Source organism: Engraulis encrasicolus, chromosome 6 (assembly GCF_034702125.1).
Source record: "Engraulis encrasicolus isolate BLACKSEA-1 chromosome 6, IST_EnEncr_1.0, whole genome shotgun sequence".
Classification (NCBI taxonomy): domain Eukaryota; kingdom Metazoa; phylum Chordata; class Actinopteri; order Clupeiformes; family Engraulidae; genus Engraulis; species Engraulis encrasicolus.
The window spans coordinates 23,723,542-23,750,997 of NC_085862.1; the positions used below are offsets into that span (position 1 = coordinate 23,723,542).

Consider the following 27,456-nt stretch of genomic DNA (forward strand, 5'->3'; position numbering starts at 1 on the left):
TAGGGTCACCCACAGTGTCAAGTTGAAGAGATGTGTACATTAGAATCAGTGTCTTAGTAAACTGGATCAAGGGTATGTTGTCCGCCTTTGCATTTTGACAACAATTAAGATTCCATCTCGTAAGCTCTTAAACATCCAAAAGTGAATGTGGTGGCTTCTGGCTTGTATGTCAAGGACTGCTCTTGTACAGCATGACAGGTGGTGTATGGATGGTGATGATGGACTAATAACTGTTCAAGACGCTATGGTTGTTAGGCCTACTTATTTGGAAGGTGCCGGAGGCATAACTCGTATCTGCTCTTCAGTACATACTGTGAGTCCGTACAGTGTTTCAGTGTACAGTGTTTCAAAATAAGTAAAAGAAGGAGACACACATGGACGAAAACACTGTAAAATAGCACACTGTCAAACTCCATTGTCATTCAAAGCAAACTGTACCTTGCACGGTCAATAGGCCTATTATTTGCAATTTCGTGTTTCTTCCACTCGCACGCATGATCTGAGGTGTACGTAGATTTAGGCACATTTCTACATTCAAGTACATGTTCATAAATCCCACACTTTGCTCAGGAATGATCGCACGCACGCTTTACACACAGATCTGTGCCTAAGAACGGTTGATAAATGAGGCCCCAACCTACGTTGACCTTATGACTTTACAATCTCTATGCCTTCCTGCTATTTCTGCCTCTCCTTTTAAATCCATCTCTAACAATGATGTTTTTTTCCCATTTGTTAAGCACTTTGAGTTGCATGCCTTGTATGATACAGTGCTAGACAAATACATTTATTATTATTATTATTATTATTATTATTATTATTATTATTATTATTATTATTGTTACAGGCAACTTTTCGATGCCAATTTAAGTCTTAGAGTTTATTTTTTTCTATTGTTTCTGTCACATGTGCAAATCACCATTAGCGTTCAAAGAATCTAGTGAATTTTTGTTGTTGTTGCCCTTGTGTTTTTCTGTGGTTCTTGTGTTAATCCTATAGAGCCTCACAACTCTTGTCAGGGAACCAGGGACATATAGCCTAGATGACAAAGATTTAGTAGGCTAGTGGTGTATAATAGTACAGCAATCAACTGTAGTGTGCATTTTACATGCATTATTACTGTACCAGGGTGCTAAATGGACTTTTTGTCACCAGACAAAATGGCTAGTAAATGTTAGTCTTACTAGCCAAACACACGCTCACTAATGGGGAAAAGTGGCTAATAAGTTGGTATTTTCTACCAGTCAAACGGAAATTTCACCATCATTTGGCTGGTTGGCTGGTGTTAATTTAGAGCCCTTATTATTACAGTATATCATTATTGTATTGTACAATTACAGAAGAACACACAGCACAACACATTTAAAACAGAACCAAATCTATTTTATTTGAAACAAGTTTATTTGACCTAAATTCAGTGGCTGACATTTGATTAAACTACATGAGTAACCCTTGCTCCAATTCCTGCATAGCTGTCGTATCAGATGTAACAAAAATGTAAGACCATGAACAAGAAAATGACTGAAGTATATAGGACAAGTTCATGATACAAAGCAAAATAAAAGATAACAAAAATGAATCTTAACCACAGTTACAGTAACAGTGCAAGGGCAATGGGTATACATACAATATGGCAGTATAGACAAATAAAATCACTATTCAACATACGCCATGATCTCTTCAAACATCCATTCTTTAACACTCACATCATTCGTACAATACTTCCATCTAATCCCTGAAGGCAGAACAGTTTGCTCAGTCTCTAAACCATCTTTAATTTTACTGCAGGCCACAAGGACACGTCATGTCTGAGCAGGTGTGTGTGTGTGTGTGTGTGTGTGTGTGTGTGTGTGTGTGTGTGTGTGTGTGTGTGTGTGTGTGTCAGTGTTAATTTCGTCAACCATGACTATGACTAAAATATTTCGTCAACCCCCTTTTTTTATTTTCGTCATTTAGACTAAGACTAAGACTAAATTGGGAAGGCAATGACTAAAATATGACTAAGACTAAAATTTGTTTTTCGTCATTGTGACTAAGACTAAGACTAAATTTTAAAAAGCTGACAAAATTAACACTGGTATTAAATAAAATAGAGAAAAAGAGAACCAGTGTGTGAAGAAGTTTTATTCTGTACAGTGTGATATACGTTAAAAAGAGAAGCAGTGTGCGGAGAAGGTTTATTCTCTACAGTCAATGATATATGTTAAAAGTGTGTGGAGATGTTCTGTAATGTACAGTGTTGACTAAAATGACGAAAATGACTAAAAATTGACTAAGACTAAAATTGATTTTCGTCATTTAGACTAAGACTAAGACTAAATTGGGAAGGCAATGACTAAAATATGACTAAGACTAACATTGATTTTCGTCATTGTGACTAAGACTACGAGTAAATAAAAAAAAGATGACAAAATTAACACTGGTGTGTGTGTGTGTGTGTGTGTGTGTGTGTGTGTGTGTGTGTGTGTGGCAGGGGAATAGTTTTGGGTTAGTATGTGGAAAATTCAAAGCAAGTGCTGCATATTCCAGAGAAGAAGCTAACAAAATACCTTCATTTTAATCCATGAAGGCAGAACAGTTTGCTCCGTCTCTGACCCATCTTTAATTCACCTGCAGGCCAGAAGAAAATGTCTTGTCTGAGCAGGTCTGTGTGTGTGTGTTTGTGTGTGTGTGTGTGTGTGTGTGTGTGTGTGTGTGTGTGTGTGTGTGTGTGTGTGTGTGTGTGTGTGTGTGTGTGTGTGTGTGTGTGTGTGTGTGTGCGTGCGTGAGTGTGTGCGCGCGCACATGTGTGTCAGTGGGATAATTCTGGGTTGGTATGTGGAATAGCCACAGCACAAAGCAAGTCTACCCATCTTCCAGAGAAGAAGCTAATAAAACACATCGATTTTAATTTAACATTTATACCACAAGTGCCCCTTTGGTCAATGTAGCAGATAAGCTAACTTAAAGCTACTTAGATGAGTAGTTACTATAATACACAGTATGTGGCCATGCTGTCTGAGTTTTGTTGTTTTTGTTAAGAACATATAAAAGATATTTTGAAAAAGGTGCTTTTTGAAACATTTACATAAAATTACTTTGTACAAAAATGTATATTGAGATCAAATATGTAATAAAAACTTTGTTTACAGAGGCTCTCAGAGAGCACTGTCTCACACTAGAGAAGTCCCAAATTTTGGATCCAGAATGTGATCCGAAACATTGCCCAAAAATACAAAATAAAAATAAAAACAGAATACGTTCTAAGATTCTGCAAAATGTTGACCCAGCTTGAAAATGTCATAATTTGTCCAGAGCTCTTATGGATTAGGCTGTTAACAAACCAACCACCCAACAAAGGTAAAAAGGTATTTTCGCTTGGTGGTGGCAAAATAAAACACTTTCAAAACACTTTCAAAAAAGAAAAAAGATCAGCCGTTTACTTCTTTTTTGTTGTGACCTTCCTCTCCTGAATAAGCACTTTGTGAGAGCCTGGCCCTTGGCTTAGCTGTACCCCGGGCATACCACCATGTACACTTAAATTACCATCACCGACTGATGACGAGCTGGTGGTAGTGGTGGTGGTCACCACGTTTGTTAACCCTGTACTGACCCCTGCTCCTTGCCCCCCACCTGAGCGCTCCACAAACATCATGCCCTGCGACCCCCCCAATGCACTCCCCATGGGAAGCGTGCTGGTGGACCCGCCGTGGAGGATCTGTGCCCCCTGCAGTAACTGCCCTCCTCCCTGGAGAATCTGACCCCCTCGTTGGCTCGCGGCACCCCCATCCAGTAGAACCATCTGGGACCCGGAGAGGCTGGCTGATTTTAGGGTGCCCCCAGAGCTCAAAGCAGGCCCATGCTGCTCTAGAAGCACCATGCTTTGGCCTCGACCCAGCGTGGTGGTCTGTGCAGGCACTGAGCCCTGGAGGATCACGCCCTGGGCACCATGCAGATTCCCAGCCTGAGGCACCATCAGCCCTCCTCCCTGAACCAGCCCTCCGCCCTGGACCAATCCCCCTCCTTGTACAAATCCTCCACCCTGCACCAGCCCTCCTCCCTGGACCAGCAGCCCGTCTGTGGCCGCCTGTCCCCCGTTGACCAGGAAGACTCCCTGCCCCAGACCCATTGCAGGCCTCTCAGCCAGCAGCACTGTGTTCTGCACCTGCGGCTCCACCATGTAGTACATGGGCTGCTGCTGCACCAGCAAGGTCTGGGTGGGCATGGTCACTGGCACGCTCACTGCCGCTGTCTCCTGCAGACGCACCCTGGGAGCTGGCGCCGGTGGACTCTGCTGCTCCACGGTGGTGACGGTCTTCTCCACGCGCATGGACGACGCGGTGTCACTCGCCAGCCCGACGTTGATGCCGCCGAAGTCCGGGACCGATGATGACGAGATGGTGGCAGCCCGCGCGGCGGCGACGGGTTTGGGCGGGGGAGGAGCTGCTGCCTCCACGACGGTCTCGACGACCTGGGTGGGTCTGCAGATAGAGGCCAGGGTTTTGAACTTTGACCCCAGGTCGTCAAGGAAGGCCAGGTCGTTGTCGGAGCCGAGGTCACTGCAGCAGCCTACGGAGCCGGCGAGAGATCCCTGGCCCTCGTAGTCATACACGAGAAGGTTGTCTTTGGGGGAGCTGTTGGTCACCATGCACTCGGCCTTCTGTAATACAAATTGAGGAATGTTAGTTATGCATATACGAGTAATTGAGTTATTCACATTTGCAATTAATTAGTTATTCATATATGCAGTATATACTAGTAACATGGCTGTAAATTAACACCAGCCAACCGGCCAAATGCTTGTGAAATTTCAAAGTTTGGCTGGTAGAAAAGACCAACTTACTAGCCGTTTTTGACCCATTAGTGAGTGTGTGTTTGGCTAGTAAGATGAACATCTATAAGCCATTTTGGCTGGTGATGAAAAAAGTTAATTTAAAGCCTTGACTAGTAAGCAAGTTATTCACACACTAGCTAACGTCTTCTATTCAACATGGATCAGAGCCCAGAGTAACTCACCAGTCCATAGAAGTCGATGTGCTTGACACACAGAACAAAAATGTTATGAATATGATAAACTCTAGCCTTCTGCAATGCAAGACCAGGCAAAGTGGTCAAGAACATGTGCAGTTGCCTACAACTAAACAGCTTTTACTTGGTTGACCTGGATGAATGAGAATCTTCTGAATGAGGACCAGAGAGACCAGGGTAACCTAGCCAGGCCACGTCCTCCTCGTGGCACAACAACTTTGGGTTGCTTCTAGTCAGACCAAGAGCAATGTAAATATTGTTTCTGATCTCTGGAAAAATCGGGAACTCCACCCGCTTTGACGGAAACCAGTCCACCAGTCGCAAACCAAGGGTGGCGGATCAACCATGCCGTTAGGGAAACGTTAACTGTTATGCTCTTGGTCAGACCAAGTCTCGAAGAGATTTGAAAGTCGATGATAATCAGGCTAAGGGTAACGTACCTGTCCATAGTAGTCGGCCAGGAAGGCGTCCGGTAGAGCCAGCTGATCGTAGGCTCCCTGCTCCCTGTACTCCGAAGACATGAAGCCACTGGCCTGGCCTCCACCAGCCATGCTCCTCATGGTGTGATCCATGTAGCTCATCTCCATATTGGATTCGTAGAAGCCGCCTCCTCCGCCCCCACCCATACCTCCGCCGGCCATGGTGGACCTGGAGCTGATCATGGCAGCCGAAGCTCCAGCCAGACCGGGGGCGGCCGCAGCCACCCCACCCTGGTTAGCCATCTGCATCATGCCACCGACTGCTTTCGTCTGCACTGGGGCGGCAGCCAACAGGGGCACCTCCTGAGAGAGAGAGAGAGAGAGAGAGAGAGAGAGAGAGAGAGAGAGAGAGAGAGAGAGAGAGAGAGAGAGATTGAGATTTAAAACTCCACCAGTGGACATCACCACCAGTTCATAACATACAAAATATTCCCTACAACATCTCCCCTCGACATGAGAAGGGAGGAGCCCTCTCCTTCACACTCTCAATACAAGAATACAAGAGAGAGAGAGAGAGTGAGAGAGAGAAGAGAAGAGAAGAGACACATACACAGAGACAGGCAGTACGGGTGAGACAGAGAGGGAGAGAGATAGAGAGAGAGTGAGAGAGAGAGAGAGAGAGATGGAGAGTGAGAGAGAGATAGAGAGTGAGCGAGAGAGAGGGTGAGCGAGAGACAGAGACAGAGGGATACGGGGGGGTTGGGTGTATAGTGTAGCTAGTGAAGTGAAGTTTATTTACATGGCACCGATTCAAAAATACTATTTCATCGCAGTGTTATAAGGGTGACATAAGACGAGCTAGTAGATGATCAAAAATGGCCAAAACAAAATGTAGTCTGGTCTCCCCTGCTCTTATGCCTAGACAGGGGCACAATGAAGAAAGTCAGTGGGTCTTTCTCAAAGCCTAGGCCAGTGTCCTTCCAAGTGTGTCAGCCTAATTAGTCACGCCCAGTGATTGGATACCCTTTATTAGTCACACCCAGTGATTGGATATTCTGTAGAGTTCACCAAAAAGTATCCAATCACTGGGCGTGACTAATTAGGCTGATACACTTGGAAGGACACTGGCCTAGGTTTTGAGAAAGACCCAGTATGTTGACTTGAGCATCCATGAACGTAAGGTTGGAGCTGATGCATGTAAAAGGTTCAAGTTCACTGAATGATTAAGAAACTAATTATATTTGACTTAATCCTTTACCATAAATGACGCCAGTGGAAGATGTCAAGCAGACATGGAAAATGTCAACTCTCATCTTCAATTAGCAGGTGCATAACAACTTCTGAACTCATCGAATAGGAAGGAAGGGACACAGAAATGGCAGCGACACTACAATACCCAAGGCATGTATGACCTTCTTAAGTTATTTCGAGATTAAAAGGGCTTGGTCTGTGACAACAAAAGGCTTTACTGGAACAGGTTGGCTTGGACTCCATACTTTATTTTAGTTTTTATTTTAATTTCAAAATCAATTGTGGAGAGGTTTATAATACGTCATTGCCATCACTAATGTTCAGCAGTGAAATGAGGCATGGGCAATAGCTAGAAAAAAGTGATTCTGCCTGTGATGGGTCCATTTTTAGACAATTGAGAAATAAATGCACTTCTCTCATTAAATCCACAAAATTTCTGGAAGGTGATTAAGTCTATCCAGCCCACACTTTTTGATTTATCAATTGAAAACAAAGAACTCCCTTCAGTTTGGAAGTCAGCCTTTGTTATTCCACTTTTAAAAGGAGGCAACCCAGCCGTTTTAACCAACTACCGGGCAATGTCTAATTTGTGTGTCCTGTCAAAAATCCTTGAATCACTGGTCTGTGAGCAACTTAAAGACTGTTTATACACAAACAACTTTCTCTCAAGAAGACTGCAGTCAGGTTTTAGGAAAAAAGCACAGTGCCACCAATGCTGACAAAAAAAACAGTACTGCGTAGCGCATTGTCAATGACCCATCAAAGGCGTTTGACACAGTGGACCACATAAGGCTCTTTTCCACATACAACCTGGCTGTGTCATGCTGTGCCGTTATCCCAATTCACCCTGAACAAGAAATGCTCTCAGAGACAATGGGCGCTAAACTGTCGATTTTGCAAGCCAACAAGGATAGGTTTCGCTAATATTTCAGATAAGCAATAGCACCAAAAGTTATGCGCCGTGATACTGTAGCCTGTAGCCACCAATCGCGTGCCCAAAACACCAGAAACGCGAGCTACTCGTAAAATAGTTTAGAACTAACCCTCGTTCATACATGTCAGAAACAGCCCAAACAATTTACTTTATGCAAAGTGCTGGGTAATGAAACATCAAGCAAGCTAACAGGTGTAATTGTTAGCCCAGAATGGCATTCAAATTTGGCTGGACACGAAGCTAAATATTCTGAACATTGCAGTACAAACACATTTATGTATTTATTTAACAAACGTATTTATTTACTTATTTAACAAAGTATTATAACGGGCTATGACCGGTTGCAGTTTTACTCATAGGTATCAACGTGCTCTGGGTATATTGGAATGCCGTAAAACATTTCCTGAACAATCTCTTATGGTCACTTCATGCTGTACTCCTTGTTTTGTTGTTTTTGATATTCTTTGCTGTTGTTGAGTTCAGGGTGTGGCCAAGATTGTTGCATTGTAGGATTATCTTGTATTACAGGTGCTATACAAACAGTTGAAACACTGAAAACAGTTCCTAAAGAGACTGGATCACAGTACAACAGAGTTCCTGAAATGACTACCACCGAAACTACGACAGCATACCAAGTGTTCACATCTAAGGCACGCAAAGCACATCCACCTCAACTAAGGCTACAAAGTCTAATATCTCATAGTGGATGCATGACTGATTTAAACATAATGACTATTGCTATTTGTGTGAATGGCCTGGTTTAACTGACAGCTTAGAGGGAACCTAGGGTAGCGCATGTGTTTTCACAGAGGCATTGCTACATTGGATGTGCCCCACAGAACAGATAGTGTTGTGGCCCTACCCCAATAGTATTCTAGTCTTGTGTGTACAACTTTGTAGCAATGGGTCTGATTTTCGATTTTCTCTTCTCCAATAAAGATAATTAGAACAGACAATCTTTTCTCCAATGTTAACACACACACACACACCCACACCCACACCCACACCCACACACACACACACACACACACACACACACACACACACACACACACACACACACACACACACACACACACACACACACACACACACACACGGACTTGGGAGCAAAGTCACACAAGTCACTGCAGAATCCAACATGTTTAAGTGTCAGTTTAATCAATAATTCATCTTTTTTCTACATGATAAGTGCCCAGTGTTTTGCCGATAGGGCATGGCATGAGACATATCCAACAGTTTTGATGCTGCATTACAAAACAAGGCTCAATAGAGAAAAGGATGCTGGAAAGAGTGAGCAACATATCAGAGTCAGTTGAAGGTGAGGATTGTGCACATCCCAGAAAAAAGGTGCAGAACAAAGGCTGACTCAGAGTGAGGAGTCCGCACACTTAAAATCCTTTTTGCTGTTTTTTCTTGGCTGGATTACGTTTCGACTTCAACAGACTGTGTAGGATTTTTAAGTGTGCGGATTTTGTTTCGACTTCAACAGGCTGTGAAGGATTTTAAGTGTGCGTACTTCTCACTCCGAAAACAACATATCAGAATCAACATTTAGTATTTCTGATATAAATTCCAGAGTCTATGTTGTTAACATTGGCATCACTGTGTACTGAATTAGGAGTAGGAGAAAATGAACTCACACGATGGTACTCATTATATTTTTACACCATGTCCATCGCAGGTGAGTTTTGGCCTAAGCCAGTGCGCTTTCACTTGCCCCCAAAAATATTTGATTGTCCTGAAGTTTAGTGCCTAAAAGACTTTCAATTGTTATCTTTCTAAAATAGTTCCTGAAACGAAGCATGTGAAGGTAAAAGCAAACAAGTACCAGAACTTTATTTGGATGACAAATAAATACTTTATTTTGATGACAAATAAAAAATCCTTACTCAACACAATGTCTGGGAGAAAATTGGGTGTGTCAGCAATAATTACTGAAATAACTGCCAATTATTGCCAATTACTGAGGACATTAAAATGGTTTTATGACTTACTCACATTTCACACACCTCGCCAATCATTTGACTGCACTACATCACAATGCATGACCTTTCCTGCATACCACAGAAACTACCACAGCATAGCCAGTGTCCACATTTACACACATGTAAGGCACGCAAAGCACATCCACCTCACCTAGTCTACAACGTCTAATATCTTACAGAGCAGTGGTTCGCAAACTTTTTCAGTGGGGAACCCCTTTTGGAATTAAGAATATTTTCACGACCCCCACCACCCACCCAGCATAGTCTTAAGGGCTCTGCATACTTCACGTGCGCACTTTGGCGCATTTGGCGCGAGAACCATTAAAATGTGGCAGACCATTCATAGTCAAAAGCGCCATTTACAGGCTTTTGCTTGCATTTTCGGAAGTGTGCCCTCTGCTGTTCATGAGAGAAATTTCAGAAATCGCCGGCAGAATCAGATGCAGCGGTTGTAGAGATCTAAAATAGAAAGCCAAACACGGCTGCTGTAGGGCTACTGAACGTCTGACTTATGACTTATCACATTGAAACATAGCATTTTGTTGTAGCCTACATTACCAGATCATTCCAAGACCATGTGAGAGCATTGTTCTGGTTGCAGAATTTATAAATAGATCGCCGAACACAACGTGCTTCTGAACAAAGTAAACATTTGTTTCACTGAACAACATTTAAGGGAGAAGATAAAATAACTCTCTAGGACATTTTATTATCCTCAAAATGATGCAGGATCCATTCTGTAGTAGCCTACAGTAGCTGTAGCCTCTCTTCGCAACTCCTGCTTTGTCTGCCTACCTGCATGGTCGCTGGTGGCGCACGCCAAGTTACAAAAAATGTGGGGTGCACAAACTCGCGCCGCTCCAGCGGCGTGTGACGTCATTTTGGGTCACGTGACGGCGCGCGCCATCGTCGCGAGTGAGGTATGAAGGAGGTTAGCGCCAGTCACGCCAAGTATGAATCCGCCTTTAGCCTAGCAATGTATTTCTAGCAATATTAGCAGGCAAGCTATTAATGGAAAATATTAATAAACTAGCAATATTAATGGACAAAAATGTGCCTAGAAGTATTCTAATCTTGTGTGTACAACTTGGGTCTGATTGTCACTTTCCGATTTTCTCTTCTCTGCGTAAAATAATTAGAACCGATAATCTTTTCTCCAATCGTAAACGTACACACATGGACTTAGAAGCAAAGTCACCCATATGCAGAATCCAACACGGGTAAGCGTGAGCTGAATCAATAATTCATCATTGTTGTACATGATAAGTGCCCAGTGGTTTGCCGGTAGGGCATGCCATGATTCATATTCAACAGTTTTGATGCATGGGAGTGGGTAAACATGTCTTGATGTGTCTAAAACAGGAGGAATTAGTCATCTGGAGTGAGTTATAGTTTCAGACACGAAGGTTAAAAAAATTGAACGTTTATATGCAAATACGGAAATTATGAGAATGGGGGCTTGTTGATTTGTTCTGAATTGTGTGTGTGTTTGTGTGTGTGTGTCTGTGTGTGTGTGTGTGTGTGTGTTGTTGTGCTATTAATGGGATAGGACAGTGATGATTGTGGACAAGAAAGTAGAGGAAGAGAGATGGTGCAGGACCTGGAAATGACCCAGGCTGGATTTGAACATCAATATGGTATGCCAAATCAGGATGTGGAGTATTAATGTGATACGCTACAACACCCCCATGTTTTAACTTGTCATTTTAAATGGTATGATACTGTAGGTTCCATTGTTGTCTGCTTTGGCAACGCTGCGTTTGACAAGATGATTGGAGTTTGCACCCTGTACCTGATCTATCCATCACTGTCACTCACTAATGTTAAATGCTCAGTATTATTTATTACTTCTTTACTGGTATTGGACCATCACTGTTACTTGCCCTGTCTTGCACTTTGATGTCAGTCTGCAAATGTCAGTCCTGTGTATGTCTATGTCCTTTCATGGTATAGTGAGAAAGCGTAATTTCAATGTCCTTGTATGACCTGTGCATATGAAGAAACTGACAATAAAAGCTGACTTGACTTGACTTGTTATTCGATCCAGTGGCAAGAGGCATGGATGGCTTATTCACCCCTATCCACAATGCACTGCACTGCACTGAATCCAGGCAATGCACCTAATCATGCATTGCTCCATAGACTTGAACCAATACCCTGTACCTATACCCTGTGCCTAAATGATTGTGACGCAGTTTGGACCAACGCCTTTGTTAAGTGAAATGTTCCTCCTTTCTCCAAAATCAGAATTCACTACTACCTAACTACTACTATTAATACTACTACTGTTCACATTATGATGGCCTGCTAGTGACACCTGTTTATGTGATGGACATGTCCCACTTAATCTATACATTACATTACACTTAGCTGACGCTTTTTATCCAAAGGGACTTACAGTTATTTAGGTACACAAGGTATGCTCAAAGGCACTTCAGCCATGAATTTAAGGTGCTGGTAAGGGTGGGATTTGAACTTCCAACCCTCTGATCTAAAGGCCAGCACTCTAACCATTGAGCTACAGTATGGATGCCCCAAAATACAGAACGACAGTGGCCTTTTGTATTGTAGCTACTCATATGTGGTGATTTTGTTTTTGTACTCTACCTTGTCCTCCCCCTGGCCCTCGGTGTGGTAGGAAATCAGGCTCTCCTTCGCTCCGTAGGGGATCTCAGCAAATTCACCAGCGATCAGGCCAGAGGCACCACACTGGCAGAACAGCAGGAGCAGCGGGATGACTGGGGGGAGAGAGAGAGAGAGAGAGAGAGAGAGAGAGAGAGAGAGAGAGAGAGAGAGAGAGAGAGAGAGAGAGAGAAAGAGACAGAGACAGAGACAGAGAGGGAGAGAGAGGGAGAGAGACAGAGAGACACACAGAGAGATGTTTTAAATTAAACTAACTTAAACTAACAATGTATTAACCCCTTAAGACACGGCTTTATAAATTAGCTGTTACCAGAATGGCAATGACCAAGTCGTAATGTATTCAGGGATTAAAGCAAAAAAAAAGTCATCTGACTGAACCTTTTTTACCGGTTAGGCACCCGATCGAGTATCACTCCGTAACCCAACGAACACCAATGTAGCCAGGCTCTGCCCTCATAACGAAACATACACTGGTTTTATGCAAGGAATGGTGCCAGAGCCAGCACTAGGCATAGGCAGACAGGGCAGTCGCCTAGAGCAGAATAGGCCTATGTATTGAGGGCGCCAGTAATCCAAAAAGTGCCACAAAATCAGAACTTCAACCAACATAAAACTTTACACTTCACATTAACAATGAATATACATTACAGACTCAGTAGGCCTACATACACAATCAGTATGAATGTACCTGTAGGTACTAGATCAGATGTGCTCAATCAGATGTAGGCCTACAATGCTATGTTTACAGATGCCAAATTCTAAATACAAAAAATAGGAAAGAGGGAAAGGGGGCAGGCCTAGGCCACCAGATTGACTAGAACTGGCCGAGAATGGAGGGATAATGGATACTATATCAGACTGCAAACATTGAACTGCAATTTGGGGTATGTTTTGGTTATTTCCTCTTATTTCTACCCATTGTTTATGAATTGTTCACAACATTATGCAGAATAGATTCACAATGAGTGTTGCTTCAAAATTGTCTAGCTGATATCACAGAATTATTGACTTGGAATTGCAATGCGTTGATACAGTGATCCTATTATGTTTTTTTTATTGTTGTTGTTGTAGTAGTAGTAGTAGGCTATATTTTCTCTTTCCCATCAGAATGGGCAAACACTGTTCTGGTGAAAGCACTGGTGCGCATTGCTTGCAGTTGTATTTCTGACATTTAAAAAATAATGCACTGGTCATAGCAATCAGAGGGAGAAAACTAGTTGTTGGTTATTTTGTATGATTTTCACTATTCATCCTGTTACAAATAACTTGTTGACGTTTACAACAGGGTGCGGTAGTCTACCTCTTGTGTTCTACCGTTTTGAAAACCTATGGCTACCGGTACTTTTTTGCTTCTCGATGTGCGGTGCCAGGCACACCCTTACCATTGATTTAAAGAACGTCCCCGATTCCTACGCACTCGTGTTCTCTCCTACAAGCTGACACGACGCAAGCAGACACGACACAGTCACAGACATACGTCTATCGTTTAACAAAAGTAGCACACTTTCCCAAGCTTGTCGCGCAACTTTCCACTCGAATCAAGACAAATCACCCACCTATCAGTCCTGAGTGCACAGTGCGCAAATAACTGAGCTCTAACGTAGCGTAGTCCGAGAAGATGGGCACAGACGTTGAGCCACTCAAAAACAAGCACACACACAACTGTTGCTGCACACTATTCCAGTTTGCAAAATAGCATCACACAGTAGCCTACAACAAGCCTTGAAAGTGAAACAAACACTGAAACGGCATTTATTGACCACCCATCAGAACACAGCTTCCCAGAACAAGACGTGGCATAAAATATTGGCTCTGCCAGGGATAGCCTCCGTGACCCCTGTAAGATGCAACCCATTTTTAACTTATTTCTTAAATATATATCGGCAACAACAAAGTTAATATGCTATGATTACAGGTGAGACTGTAAATTATCCGTTGTCAGAAAGACAACTAGAGCTACCGGTAGTTCTACACGTAGCCAGTCAAACGCGCTAAACTTTGAGGATGAAACGCATGGTATTACGCATGGTATATCCTAGCTAGCTGCCAATGATAGCCGTCCCATTGGGGCTATGAATAATGTTAGCAAAAGTCACAATGCTTATAAGGAAAACCCTTCATGAAAAGGACATCATGCGCAGTCCAAGTAAACTACTCTTTTTTTTCTAACTATCCGCCACGGCAGGTGCAACGATAATGGAAACATACGTGTCCTACCTTCTTCCAACTATGCATTCCATGCATATGCATTATTAGCCCATATTGGAATATCAGTCCAACTCGTTTAATGATTGTCATTGCACTTTAAAGACATAGTATTACACGTATTGTCTTTTCTGCCATCAGCAACAATGTTGGCTATTTGTTTTTGTTTTTTTTAATCTCTCGCGCTGTGCCGCAACCGAATTGTTGACCGCTCGTGTGCTTTTTTTTTGGAACACGGAAGACCAGGGGATGGCTCAAAACTACTGAGTGAATCTGTTGTATGACACCACCGATGCTGGAGTGTATAACTAAATCCGTACACCAAACACACCTCTCGTCCACTTCTCATGACCAGGAGTGCTCTCGATTTGAGTTCAGTTGGAAAGTAAAAATTGTAAATTAATTGACATGAATTATAAGGACGGAAATCCGTCCAAACGAAAATCCAGTTGACGGAAATCCGTCACAGCGACGGAAAACTTTAATCCCTGTGTATTACTAAAGGCCCCGTGCACTGTCAGAGTTGTGTAGTACTATAGCAGTTAACTTTTAATGTCTATTACAGCGCGCCACAGGAGGTACAGCGCGCATTAAGGGGCTACTGTAGTCACCGTGCAATAATGTATCACTTGGTCATGATACAGAGGCACAGGGAGAGTAGGAGAGTGAAAGAGAGACAGGCAGTGTGTGTGTGTGTGTGTGTGTGTGTGTGTGTGTGTGTGTGTGTGTGTGTGTGTGTGTGTGTGTGTGTGTGTGTGTGTGTGTGTGTGTGTGTGTGTGTGTGTGTGTGTGTGTGTGTGACTGTACTGTGTGAGTGTGTGATAGAGAGAGGGAAAGAGTGAAAGAGTGAGTGAAAGACTTACGACAAAGGAGGAGTGCTCCCAGAATGCCCAGTCCGATGGCAGCGGGTCCCAGTTCGGCGGAGGGCTTTGTTAACGCGCCACCCACGCCGCGGCCACTGCATGTGCCGCCATGCTCACACGTACAGACCTCCACCTCCAGCTCCTGATGGTCAGGGCACGAGAGGCCCTGCTGGTCCTGGATCTGCATGGCAACCTTGTAAGTGCCTGGCCAGGTGCTTTCATGGTTACGCAAAATGGCCGTCGTGTCTGTAAAGCAAAACCAGAAGTCAAAAACAACATGATGACTTTGTTGAAGGTCTAGTGTGTATATTTAGTAGTTCATGTCCAAAGATGTATGCTACACAAATTAGATTTTATTCATGAACATTTACTAAGTAAATAAGCTAACATTCAGTGACTGGTAATTGAAAATGGTGGCTTTATTAAGGTTGGTTCCACCAATTCATGTATGAAAAGAGAAATAAATTATGTACCAAAATGGTTTTCTATTGACATTTTAATAGAGAAATTAGTTTTGTCTATCAGAGAGTCATTCACTTGCATTCCACACTTACCACAGCAGATAACAGCACTTTTTGGATGTTGTGTATCACAGTACGAGAACAATTTGTCATGTAAAATCTGACTCTTTGTCAGAGGATGAAAACACAGTAGTTTCACTGTTACGGTACATTAGTGTTAACCTTTACAACAACTTTTATGCATACACATAGGTTTAGGTACGGTAGGCTACTGAATGGGTTTGGTATTTGGCATATGGTATGGTATGGGGTAGGGCTAGGTATGTGCTCTAGGTTATTATAGTCATTTTAGCCGGTGACGAGGGCGAGGTGAGGCGAGGACGGGCCAGGTAGAACTTGTTCTGCAACCTGTGTAATGTGCACGTTATGACAGCAGCTTCAGTAACAAAAGTACAACCACAGCGTGCCTGCCTGTGTCTGTGGTTTTCTCTGGAATTGCAAGTCTGGGGTGCATTTCTCGAAACGATAGTTGCTTATTCTGTTAGCTACTTTGTTGTGTGCAATACCATTTCCCATGGACAACTACCCAAGTTGCTAACAGGCTAACAACTATGCTTTCGAGAAATGCGCCCCTGCTTTGTTGCGTTTGAAGTGCTTCATGCTACAACAATAGCGGTGCCACACTTCACTGCATCGCTACTACAGCACGACAAGGCAAAGCAAATGAGTCTTTAGTCTGTAATCCCCATTAAGATACTCTTTTCCACACATCATTAGAGATCTACACTGAGCCAAAACAAAAATGGATTTTTGTTCATTATAGTTTGGTTAAATTGCTTAAATCGGTAAAAAGAACATTTGTAATTTGGTAATTAGAATATTCAAGTAGGCTAACTAATTCATTTATGTTGGTAATGTAATGTTTACTGTTTTACTATTTACTTAACTATAGCTTTAACATACTACTATTTTAACATTCTGTCTTTGGGTATCGTGAAAGGCGCTCCTCATAAAATGTATCATCATTATTTATTATTATCATGTATTTATCAGGCTATTTAATTAATTCATTTAATTTTAGAAATTACAGTAGGCTTATGTCTTTACATTAATAACACACCGCGGGCAAAAATAAGACAACAACTTCCACTCACCATTCAAGTGCTCCAGGCTCCACTCTCCCTCGGTGTCCTCGGGGATGAGGGTGAACTTGTAGGGGGCGCCGTTGGGCGCCACATCGGGATCCGAGGCTGTCACATACACCACCTCCTCGGTTGTGCACATGGACACCAGGCGGGACACCAGCTCTGGGCAGTGGTCGTTGAAGTCCTCCACCTGGATGGCGATGGTGCCCGTGGCCGTCTTGGTGGGCATGTCTGGGTGGGCAAGAAAGAGTGCATAGATATGTATGAAGGAGAAGTAATATACACTCTTAGTTACATTACATTCTTTTTTCTTTCACGACTTTATTTGACAGGACAGTTTGAGAGGTGGACAGGAAGCAAATGGGGAGAGTGATGGGGAGGGGTCGGCAAATGACCCGGGCCGGGAATCGAACCCGGGTCGGCCGCATGGCAGACAAGTGCCCTACCGGTTGGCCATGGCAGGGCCAATTACATCACATGCATGGCTCTAAATGAACTTTTTTCCATCACCAGCCAAAATCGCTAGTAGATGTTTATCTTTAAAATAAGATTAAGATTATGTTTTTCATTGATTTTTCACCAACGTTTCCCGGTTGGCTGGTGTTAATTTAGAGCCCCCGTTAGGTTACACTTAAACTACTGTAGCAGGCACTCAGTAGTCTGGTGGGTAAGAAAGGGGAACAGATGATGGTGATTTAGTACACAAAATTATCAGAGCTGTATTAAGATTCAAGATTCAAGATTCAAGAATTTATTGTCATTGTCAAAAAGGCAACGAAATTGTGTTTTTGGTACATTACTTAGTAGCAGCAGGTTTTCAAGCTATTAAAAGGTTTAGTACTCCGGGCCGCTGCGACTCTGTAGAAGCAGTTAGTCTTACTGATGTAATTACAACACTAGTATATGATCTTAGATAGTGTGTACACCAGTTAATTCACTGCACCTATTGAGGTGACAATACACTGGCTATACACAATACAGGTGGCTATACACTGACAACAAGAGGTGTATAAAGAAACGAGCAAGAAACGAGCATAGATGGTGTAGATGTTGCTTACACAATTTCATTACATTACATTATGTGACCTTCCATCAAATAAATCACAGCAACGTACAAGGGAGCTTCTAGGTTGTGTAAATACTTCTCTTTTATTCTTTTGTCTTTTAATCCAGCATCTTTAACAACTTCAAACTTAATGGTCTGTGTGGCCAAGTGATTTAATGGTCTGGTGGCCAAGACTTAATGGTCTGGTGGCCAAGAAAGACTTAGACTTAGACTGCTAACTGTGTACACAATCTATAGCACCCATGTCCGTCTTGGTGGGTAAGAGATTTGAAAAGTGTCTGGGGTGAGTGAGTGTTGGTCAATGACTTTGCAGTGTCACTGTTTCTTGGGATCTTGTTTATATATATATATATATATATTATTATTATTATTATTATTATTATTATTATTATTTTAATTATTATTTTTCTTTTAAACAGTGACTCCAACACAAGTTACTGATCAAAGAAAAATTGGGGGAATAAATGATCTGTTGGGCAGGAAAGGGGGAATAGAGACTGGCTACGTTTACATGAGATATTTAATTCAGAATTAACTCACTTTCCTTCGGAATAAAGCTTAATTCTGCTTTGAAAACATCATGTAAACACTTAACAATTCAAAATGAAATGAAGGATCAATGTAAACTCGATGAAACTATTTAATTCTGAATTATTAATTCGGAATTAAAAACGTCATGTAAAAGTAGTAACTGGCTGTCTGATGTGAAAATAAACATAACAATAAAGAAATCTAATCTAATCTTGAATCTAGATGTTAGAGATATGCAGTATACGTACACTAAGTATTTATACAGTAGTTCATGCTTTAAAAATGGCTGGTTGAAGAAAAATGTGGAAGAAAGAAGAAAAATACATTTATATACTAGAGCAGGGATGGGCAACTGTCATGATATGGAGGGCCACATTTCTTTATCGCAACCATCGGAGGGCCACATGACCAGGGATCTGACTGCAACTATAGCTCGAGATGCAGTTGGTTGCTCATTGACTGCCGATGTTTTGATTTGATTCGGAAAGAATAGGAGTGTGCTCTATTGGCCAACAGTATAATTACAATGGATTCATTTAGTAGTGTCTTGAAAAATCTGGTCATTATTTATGTATTTATGTAGCCAAAGGGCCACACTGAGTTAGGAGCCGGGCCGCATGCGGCCGCCGGGCCGCATGCGGCCCCCGGGCCTCCAGTTGCCCATCCCTGTACTAGAGTAAACTTTCCTATTGACATTGCTATACAGTACATGATTCTATGGACGGCGAAGTTGCCCTTGGCTGACATGGTGGGTATTTCTGGTGGGAGAAACAGGTAGATAGATGAGGGGGGTGTATAGGCCTTCATTTCAGTGGACATAGTTTACAACTTAAAGAAACTCCCGCACACTGACCATTTCGCTGTTCTTTCTTTAACTAACAACGTTTCAGTACTAGACCTTCATCAGGCAAGATTGGAAGAAGGTCTAGTACCGAAACGTCGTTTATTAAAGAAAGAACAGCGAAATGGTCAGTGTGCGGGAGTTTGTTTAAGTTGTTTGCTGAGTAACCCATGGGCCATATCCGACGCATCTGCCAGCTGAGGTGTGCGAAAAAAATCGAAGTTTAATGTAGTGGACATAGTTTAACCATTTATGCTTTACAGCCCATTTCTACACTAGAGAAAGCTTTCTCCATGGCTGATATAAGAGATGGTTGGTCTTTAAGTAAGGAAAACTACTCTCTAGTCTTTAAGTACTCTCTACAAATGTTGTGTATATATACTTTATGTGTACTTCATATGTCCATCTGTTGTGGAAATTACATGTGGAAATGACAAAGACAGACAAAAAAGGAAACTATGGCTGTGTCTCAAATCACGCACTTGTGCACTTCGGGCACTGTTTTTCAGTGCCTAGGGCGCTCACACTGAAAATTTCAGTTGAGCCAGTGCACTGAAAGTGCCAGGATGATCCCCTAACAATGGCGGAAAAATGCAGTGCAGAATGATGGACACTGCACGCACTAAACGGCGACCATGTTGACAATGACACGGAGGAAATGTGGCATTCAGTTCAGTAGAAGAGTTTGGTCAGTCTCCTAATTCTGCAAGTAATGTTGATGGGACACCAACCTTTGTATGCCAACCAAAGTATTGTATGTGTGATTGTTGTCCTTTGGGGTGAAGGACATGGAAATACAAGCACCAGACACTGCATTGTAAACAGTAGCCAACTCATCACCTTCCAGTGAGGGCACAGTGCATAGTGCTCAAATTTTTCCACAACACTATGCACTAAAGACCCCAGTGCACTGTGTGCACTGACTGTCAGTGCACTGATAAAAGTGTGTCATTTGAGACACAGCCCATGACCCCTTGACACTGGGAGTGCGTTACAATATGCGACCTTGCCTTCTCCACTTGTGCTTGTCTCCTCGCCCCACCTTCTGGCCCCTCCTCCGTGGAGAAACTGATAAAGTTTCCCAGCTGTCTGCCTAGCCACAACAACTTTTGAGGGACTGTTTTTCATTCACCATCCCAATTGCAAATGAGAAGAAGGCTTTACAATTGAGCTTTTGCAAGATATTGAAATATAATGCTGTGGTCATCATGACATATTACTTCCTGGTTCGAGGAGACAAGCACAAGTGGAGGAGGCATGGTCGCATATTGTAACGCACACTGGAGTTGTACATGACCTCCTCTAGTGTCCTAGTCTCCAGATATGAAGACATCACCCTCTAGTGGTAGAATTGGTCCACTGCCTGCAGTACTGTGACTTTTCTTACACCTTTGCCCATTAACAGGTATACCCATGGACATGTATATCTAGGCCTCTACCGACACTCTTTTCACTTCCATATGTGTTTAAAACACTGTAATGTCCCCTCTTTTAAGTCACTTTGTATAACATGTAAAGCGTAATGTAATGTAATCCAATTAAATCTAATCTAATCTAAAATCTAAGTAGGAAAAACTACCCTCTACAAATGCTGACTATATTTACCTGGGAATTACATGTGGAAATGGCAAAGACAGACAAAAAAATAAACCATGACTCCTTGACAGTGGCGCTGAACATAACTTCATTAACAGCTCTTTTCTAGATGTGAAGACATCCCCCTCTAGTGGGGAAAATGATTCCCTGCTTGTACTTCAGTGACTTTGCTTACACCTTTGCCCATAAACAGGTACAGGTTCTACCCGTGAACATGTACGTCTAGGCCTCTGCCTACACTCTTTTTTACTTCCAAATGTGTTTAGAACACTGTAATGTCCCCTCTTTAAGTCACTTTGTATAACAACATATGTAAGTGTAATGTCATGTAGTCCAATTAATTTTTATTTTCTGTTTGGTACTGTTCTGTACAGTTGTATTTTTATATGTCATGCAATAGCACCACCCAGTGGTGAGAATACTTCTCTACACCCATTCCATCCCACTAAGTTGTATCCCACCAAGTTGTATCACCCATTCCATCCCACCAAGCAATTTTCAAATGGAATTTGGGAGTCAGCAATTGCATTTCTGGCGAGACAGTGAGCAACCCCCTTCATTCCAGACAGGAATCTGTCTCACTCGCTGTGTTAGAGAGAGAGAGAGAGTGTGTAATGAGGGAGAGACAGCCCTTGGCTGAGGCAGTATAGGCAAATGCTAAGGGCGCAACTCCAGTAGGGGGCGCCGCACCAGAGAATCAGGGATGGAAAAATATCGAACAAATCTAATCTAATCTAAACTCGTACAGTCACTGCTCTGACTGGACCCTGTAAGCTGTAGCACTACTCTGCTATTAAATTCAAATGAAATGCAATGTAACATTCTCTAGTCTCTATATCACGATCTCAAACAGTGTGCTGGGACATTGAATTTTTATGCTAAAGTAATGTTCCATTCTGGTGCCTGTTTTTCTATGAATAAACTCTGCAAATGAAAGTGCTGCCTCTTCAAGAATGTTGTGAGGAACTGTCAACCAACTGCAAAACAACCAATGTTTTTGTTGGACATAGCCAGGGTGGCAAACTGAAAAAAAATTGCGGTTGAACTCATAGTTGCCTAGGGCAGCAAATCGACAAGGGCCGCCCCTGATAATAAGGGAGGGACGGGGAGTGTTTCGGTGCAATTATAACATACCTTGTATCAGAAAGAACACCTAAGCTTAGCACGTGTATGTGCCATTGTGTGCGCGTGCTTCTCTGTGTCTGTGTGTGGGTGTGGATGTGAATATGGCTGTGTGTGTGTGTGTGTGTTTGTGTGTGTGTGTGTGTGTGTGTGTGTGTGTGTGTGTGTGTGTGTGTGTGTGTGAGTGTGTGTGTGTGTGTGTGTGTGTGTGTGTGTGTGTGTGTGTGTGTGTCTGTGTGTGTCTGTGTGTCTGTGTGTGTTGAACACTATGTGTCTCTTTCTGTGTGTGGGTGTGGGTGTGAATGTGGGCGTGTGTGTGTGTGTGTGTGTGTGTGTGTGTGTGTGTGTGTGTGTGTGTGTGTGTGTGTGTGTGTGTGTGTGTGTGTGTGTGTGTGTGTGTGTGTGTGTGTGTGTGTGTGTGTGTGTGTGTGTGTGTGTGCAATTAGGACATACCTTGTGTCAGACAGAGCACCTCTGCTAGGTAGGTGCCGTTCTGCAGGAATGGCGACTCCCTGTCTGGCAGCTTGTTGAGCTTGATCTCGGCGGTAACAGGGTCGATGGTGAACCAGTTATCAGGGTCTTTCCCTTTCGCATACCTGAAGTGGGCACACAGCCAATTACACACATAAGAATGTCAAAACTTACGAAATGCCTTCATTAGGCAGAACAGGCGGCCAGGGCAATTCATTAATGCCATACACACAACACACACACGCGCATACAGTACGCACGTGGTTGCACACAGACACAGACACAGACACAGACACAGACACAGACACAGACACACACACACACACACACACACACACACACACACACACACACACACACACACACACACACACACACACACACACAATTTCACTTTCCTCCAACTGACCCATGCTTCCCTGTACACAGGACCACTTGCCAAACACACACACACACACACACACACACACACACACACACACACACACACACACACACACACACACACACACACACACACACACACACACACACACACACACACACACACACACACACACACATACACACCTGACATTCTCGGCTGGCAGCCCTGTGTCTTGATCGACGGCAGTATAGGTGGTGATGACATCGTTGATGTTGACCGACTTGCCATCCTCCGAGATGGGGATTGCCTTCACCTTTTGATTGATTGAAATTGTTATTACATTTTTCAAGAACAGGAAATGACAATTACGGTGTTCCCATGTCAAAAATTTGACTTTATTATTGGTGTACTGTGGAACGCTGTAATAGCCATTGAAACGTTAACGATCATAGTACTACACTACTACTATGACATAACACATGGCCTTTTAGTAATACACTATGACTTGGTCATTGCCATTCTGGTAACAGCATATTTATAACGCTGTCTCTTAGCGGATTAAAAATCTTTGGTACAGTATCATCAACTCTACATTACTGTACCTTGGGGTCAAACATTGGCCTCTCGATCTGCTTCTCCATGCCTATTTAGGAGGTCTTAGGGGAGGAGAGCGGGGATGCTTCATCCCATCACGTTTCATTGGTGACACATCATAGTACGCTTTATGTTGGTTACCATTAGGGCTGTAACCATACACTCAACTCACGATTCGGTTCGTATCACAATCTTTGACCTACGGTTCGATACACCCCACGATTTCTCAGTTGCCAACATTATAAAATAAAATTATGAATAAAAACTATGATAGTTTATAGGTAGACTACAAGAGGCTATTAATAATTTGAAAAAGTTTAAACATAATAGTGATGATTTGAAGCTTGGGAGCACTATAACTTCATGTTATGTGATTGTTTTCTTGACTGATGGGTAACAAAACTTTGAAAGGCCGTATCACGATACTGCCTCCTTGTATCGCGATACAATATCGTGACTCTGTGTATCACGATTTCTCGGTTCGATACAATATCGCTACAGCCCTAGTTACCATATTAAAAACCTTTGCTACAGTATCATCAATTCTACGTACCTTGGGGTCAAACATCGGCCCCTCATTCTGGTTCTCCACGTTGATCTTCAGAGGGTAGGTCTTGCCGTGCCAGGTTGTGGCGAGGCTACCTGGGACGCCGCCTGTACCAGGGGTACCACCCGTGCCGGAACCGCCGCCTGTTCCAGTGCCACCTCCGGTACCTCCACCTCCACCTCCACCTCCTCCTCCTCCTCCGGTACCCGTACCACCTCCTCCTCCTCCTCCTCCACCAGCACCTCCTCCTCCTCCACCATGACCTCCCCCGCCGATGTGGATGTCTCCGCCCGTCCCGCCCTCTGCACTTGGGTGGTAGGGAACTTTGTTCCTCACTCCAACGCCCAGTTTCAGGTCTTTCACGTCCTCATAGTCCATTTCCTATACATACACAACAACAGCACCATGGTGAAAAGGAGAAGTGTACTTCATCAGAGTCATAAAAATGTGCTTGTTGTTGTTTTTCCACAGTGCGATACAGACTGACACAGACAGACAGAGAGCTAGATGGACGGACAGACAAGATGGCTATTGGTAAAAAAAACAAAAAAAAAACACAACATGACCAGACCACACAGAATCACATGTACAGTAAGTAGACATACAAGCAGGATTACACATGGTGCAAAAACAAAAGTTACACATGGGCAAAAAAGAAATTGCATGTGTGGTTGTGTGCACGTCAATACAATAATAGGAGGTACCTAATTTAAGCATTCAGGAGGACTACAGGCCATTGTATATAGGCATCATCACTATATTTCAAAAGGTTGAGTGATGTGTCTGTAAAGCACTCACTTTATCCAGCATCAATATCCCTTCACCAGTCTGCGGGTCCTTAACCATACTGAAGTAGCCGGCCTCGTTGCCTGTCACGATCACGTACTCGAAGTCCTTGTTTGCGGGGTCCACGTCCAGGTCGTTGGCCTTGACGCGCATCACCTCCACATTCTTGGTGTTCTCCAAAATACTGGCTTCATACTGGCAGGGGAAAACAGTAAGGTCATTTAATCACAAATAGTCCTACATTTGAATGATTACTGTACATACTGTACATAATGATTATTATTATTACATATATATTGAAAATATAATAAAAAATGGTGTTCTCCATAATATTGGATTCATACTGGTAGGGAGAGACAGTAATATCAATGCGTTTGATAAGCTGGTGAGTCAATAAATATTGACACAATATGTAACAATACAAAAACATGTCAAACATATCATTTCAAAAGATGGGTTCTTTTGAATTTTCTTCATTTTTGAAAAGTTATTTTTGTTTTTGAAGAATAAAAAGAACATACTGTAACATAAACAAACAGCACACTGTCCAGGTGTTCCGTAACTTCTTTTAACAAATGGGATTATCTTGTATGGTACGTCTTGGACAGTAGCAGGGGCGCCGCCAGAAATTTTGGGCACCATGAAAGATTCAAATTTTGTGGCCCCTTTAGGGCTCCTGTCAGTGCTTGGGCCCTTAGAATCTGTAACACCCCCCCAGTGGCACCCATGGACTGTAGCAGCACTAATAGTGTAGTTCAACAGTAGAGCTCCATCCCAAAGGCAAGAGCCTTCATATCAGGGGTTTGCAAGAAGCTCTTTTCCACTGCCGGTTTTCTGGTAGGCCTACAGCATGACTCGGCCGCCACTTTTTGCTTTTCAAATAGGCACGACACAGCTCAATAGTAAGGCTAAAATTGGCGGCCAAGTCGCCCTGTGTCCAGCTGTAGGCCTACCAGAAAATCAGCAGTGGAAAAGAGGAACATGTCTAGTCAACATATCACACACACACAACTCCCAACACCTGCAACATTCCAGCTAATATCCACATGGGCATCGATCTTGCTTTTCAACTATTGCCAATGACGGCAGTATAGTGTTACCTGGCTCTGGCGCAGATACAAGCTCACAAAGTTGAGCAAAAATGCTTGTGGGTCGTAGCAGCCAGCCAAAGTACAGTATAGCATACTGTAAATATGCCAAGAAGTGTAAGGTATATAAGGTAGCACAGAGGACGGATACAGTAGCAGGTTACCCGAGAGAGAGAAAGTAGAGCAGAAACCAGAGCTGGGGTACTGGCACTGGGTTTCGTGCCTACAGCATAATACTCCCCTAGGGCAGAGTCTATCTGGCAGCAACGGCTCACAGCTACTCATGCCTGGCCATTGCTAAAAGATAGATATGGGTAGACAGAGTAAATAACTTCCCGTCCTTTCACCTTTGATCCAAGACATCTGTCCATTTTAGACTTTAACTGAATCTACTGTTTCCCACTAGAACAAAGTATTTATAGGTGGGTTGACAGGTGTTCTTATAGGCGCTGCTCTTGCGGCGACTGCACCCTGTGTGGTGAGAAGGAATTTCCCCTTGGGGACAATAAAGGCTACTATTACTACTTTTCTCTTCTCTTTCCATTTTGAGAGCAAAAAAACATTCTAAATGTTCTAGAACTGCATGCAGTACAAAGGATGTAAATGAAGCTTGGCAGCCGTACCAAGCTGATAGACTACGCTGAGCTTCATCGTGCAAACCTCCTACACAGTAAAATAAAGCGTGTAATGAAGAAGTGTTCATTCAACTCTTGGAGAGTCCATTTCACATCCTCTACAGTATATTTGGTCCCAGGGTACACTTTAAATGCCAATTTAACACTGCATATTTATTGTGTATAAACAGCAGGCTCTCAGAGGTAGGCTCGATCAACAGGAATCTATCAAGCGCCGCTCTGTACCAGTTACAGCACAACCAACCAATCAGGCCGCTGATTCTCTGATAGTGCTTTCTCATTGGTTCATTGGTGTGGGCCGGACAGGCCCCAGTATCCACCTTATTACCTCACCCATTCCAATGTTTTTCCTGCTCCAACTGCATTTCTGGCCCGCTAGTTTCAGTTAGGCAGCCCATCTGAATGATTTAGTACTAGCAACAGCTACCGAAATAGTACTGGCGTCGCCATGTAACTGTGGATAATAAGGTGTATATATAATATATGTTTAATCTTGTGTCTGAGGCATTTCTGAAACAAAAAAAATACACTTGTATGTAAGTGGTCCGGTACGGTTTCAAACTGAACCCTCAAACTCCAGAGGTTGTACTAATACAGAAAGAAGCCTGTCTTCTTTACATAAAAGAAAGTGATACAACTTTTCAACATTTATGAAACGCAATTGAGTAGGAGTCACTCTTTTTGAACCATGCTTTCTTGACTACACCACGATTGACAACCTTTGATCAGATTGCAATTTTTGACGTCTAAGGTATGCCTGTCCTTGGAGTCAAAATGTGACGTGCACCTCAAATTGCCCCCTTGTGGCAGGAAAGGGAAAGGTCTAGGTTTAGGTCACGTTTGTAGTCAACATGCAACGTGGCAGGTGCTGTATACCTTCAATGTCAAAAATTGCA

General features: G+C 42.9%; 2 protein-coding genes across 3 annotated transcripts in view; both read right to left on the reverse strand.

Annotated features, from left to right (window-relative positions):
• LOC134450929 (desmoglein-2.1-like) overlaps positions 1-27,456 on the reverse strand; it is a 511,642-nt gene that overhangs the window by 136,036 nt on the left and 348,150 nt on the right. The window lies entirely within an intron of this gene.
• dsg2.1 (desmoglein 2, tandem duplicate 1) overlaps positions 2,429-27,456 on the reverse strand; it is a 33,696-nt gene continuing 8,668 nt past the window's right edge. For both annotated transcript variants that reach the window (XM_063200981.1, XM_063200980.1), the window contains exons 7-15: positions 24,850-25,032; positions 24,058-24,432; positions 23,114-23,223; positions 22,526-22,668; positions 16,926-17,147; positions 15,311-15,556; positions 12,207-12,337; positions 5,448-5,789; positions 2,429-4,639 (exon numbers count right to left, since the gene is read on the reverse strand). In XM_063200981.1, the coding sequence (XP_063057051.1) occupies positions 3,419-4,639; positions 5,448-5,789; positions 12,207-12,337; positions 15,311-15,556; positions 16,926-17,147; positions 22,526-22,668; positions 23,114-23,223; positions 24,058-24,432; positions 24,850-25,032 (2,973 nt within the window). In that variant the 3' untranslated portion in view covers positions 2,429-3,418. The remainder of the gene's footprint in view (positions 4,640-5,447; positions 5,790-12,206; positions 12,338-15,310; positions 15,557-16,925; positions 17,148-22,525; positions 22,669-23,113; positions 23,224-24,057; positions 24,433-24,849; positions 25,033-27,456) is intronic.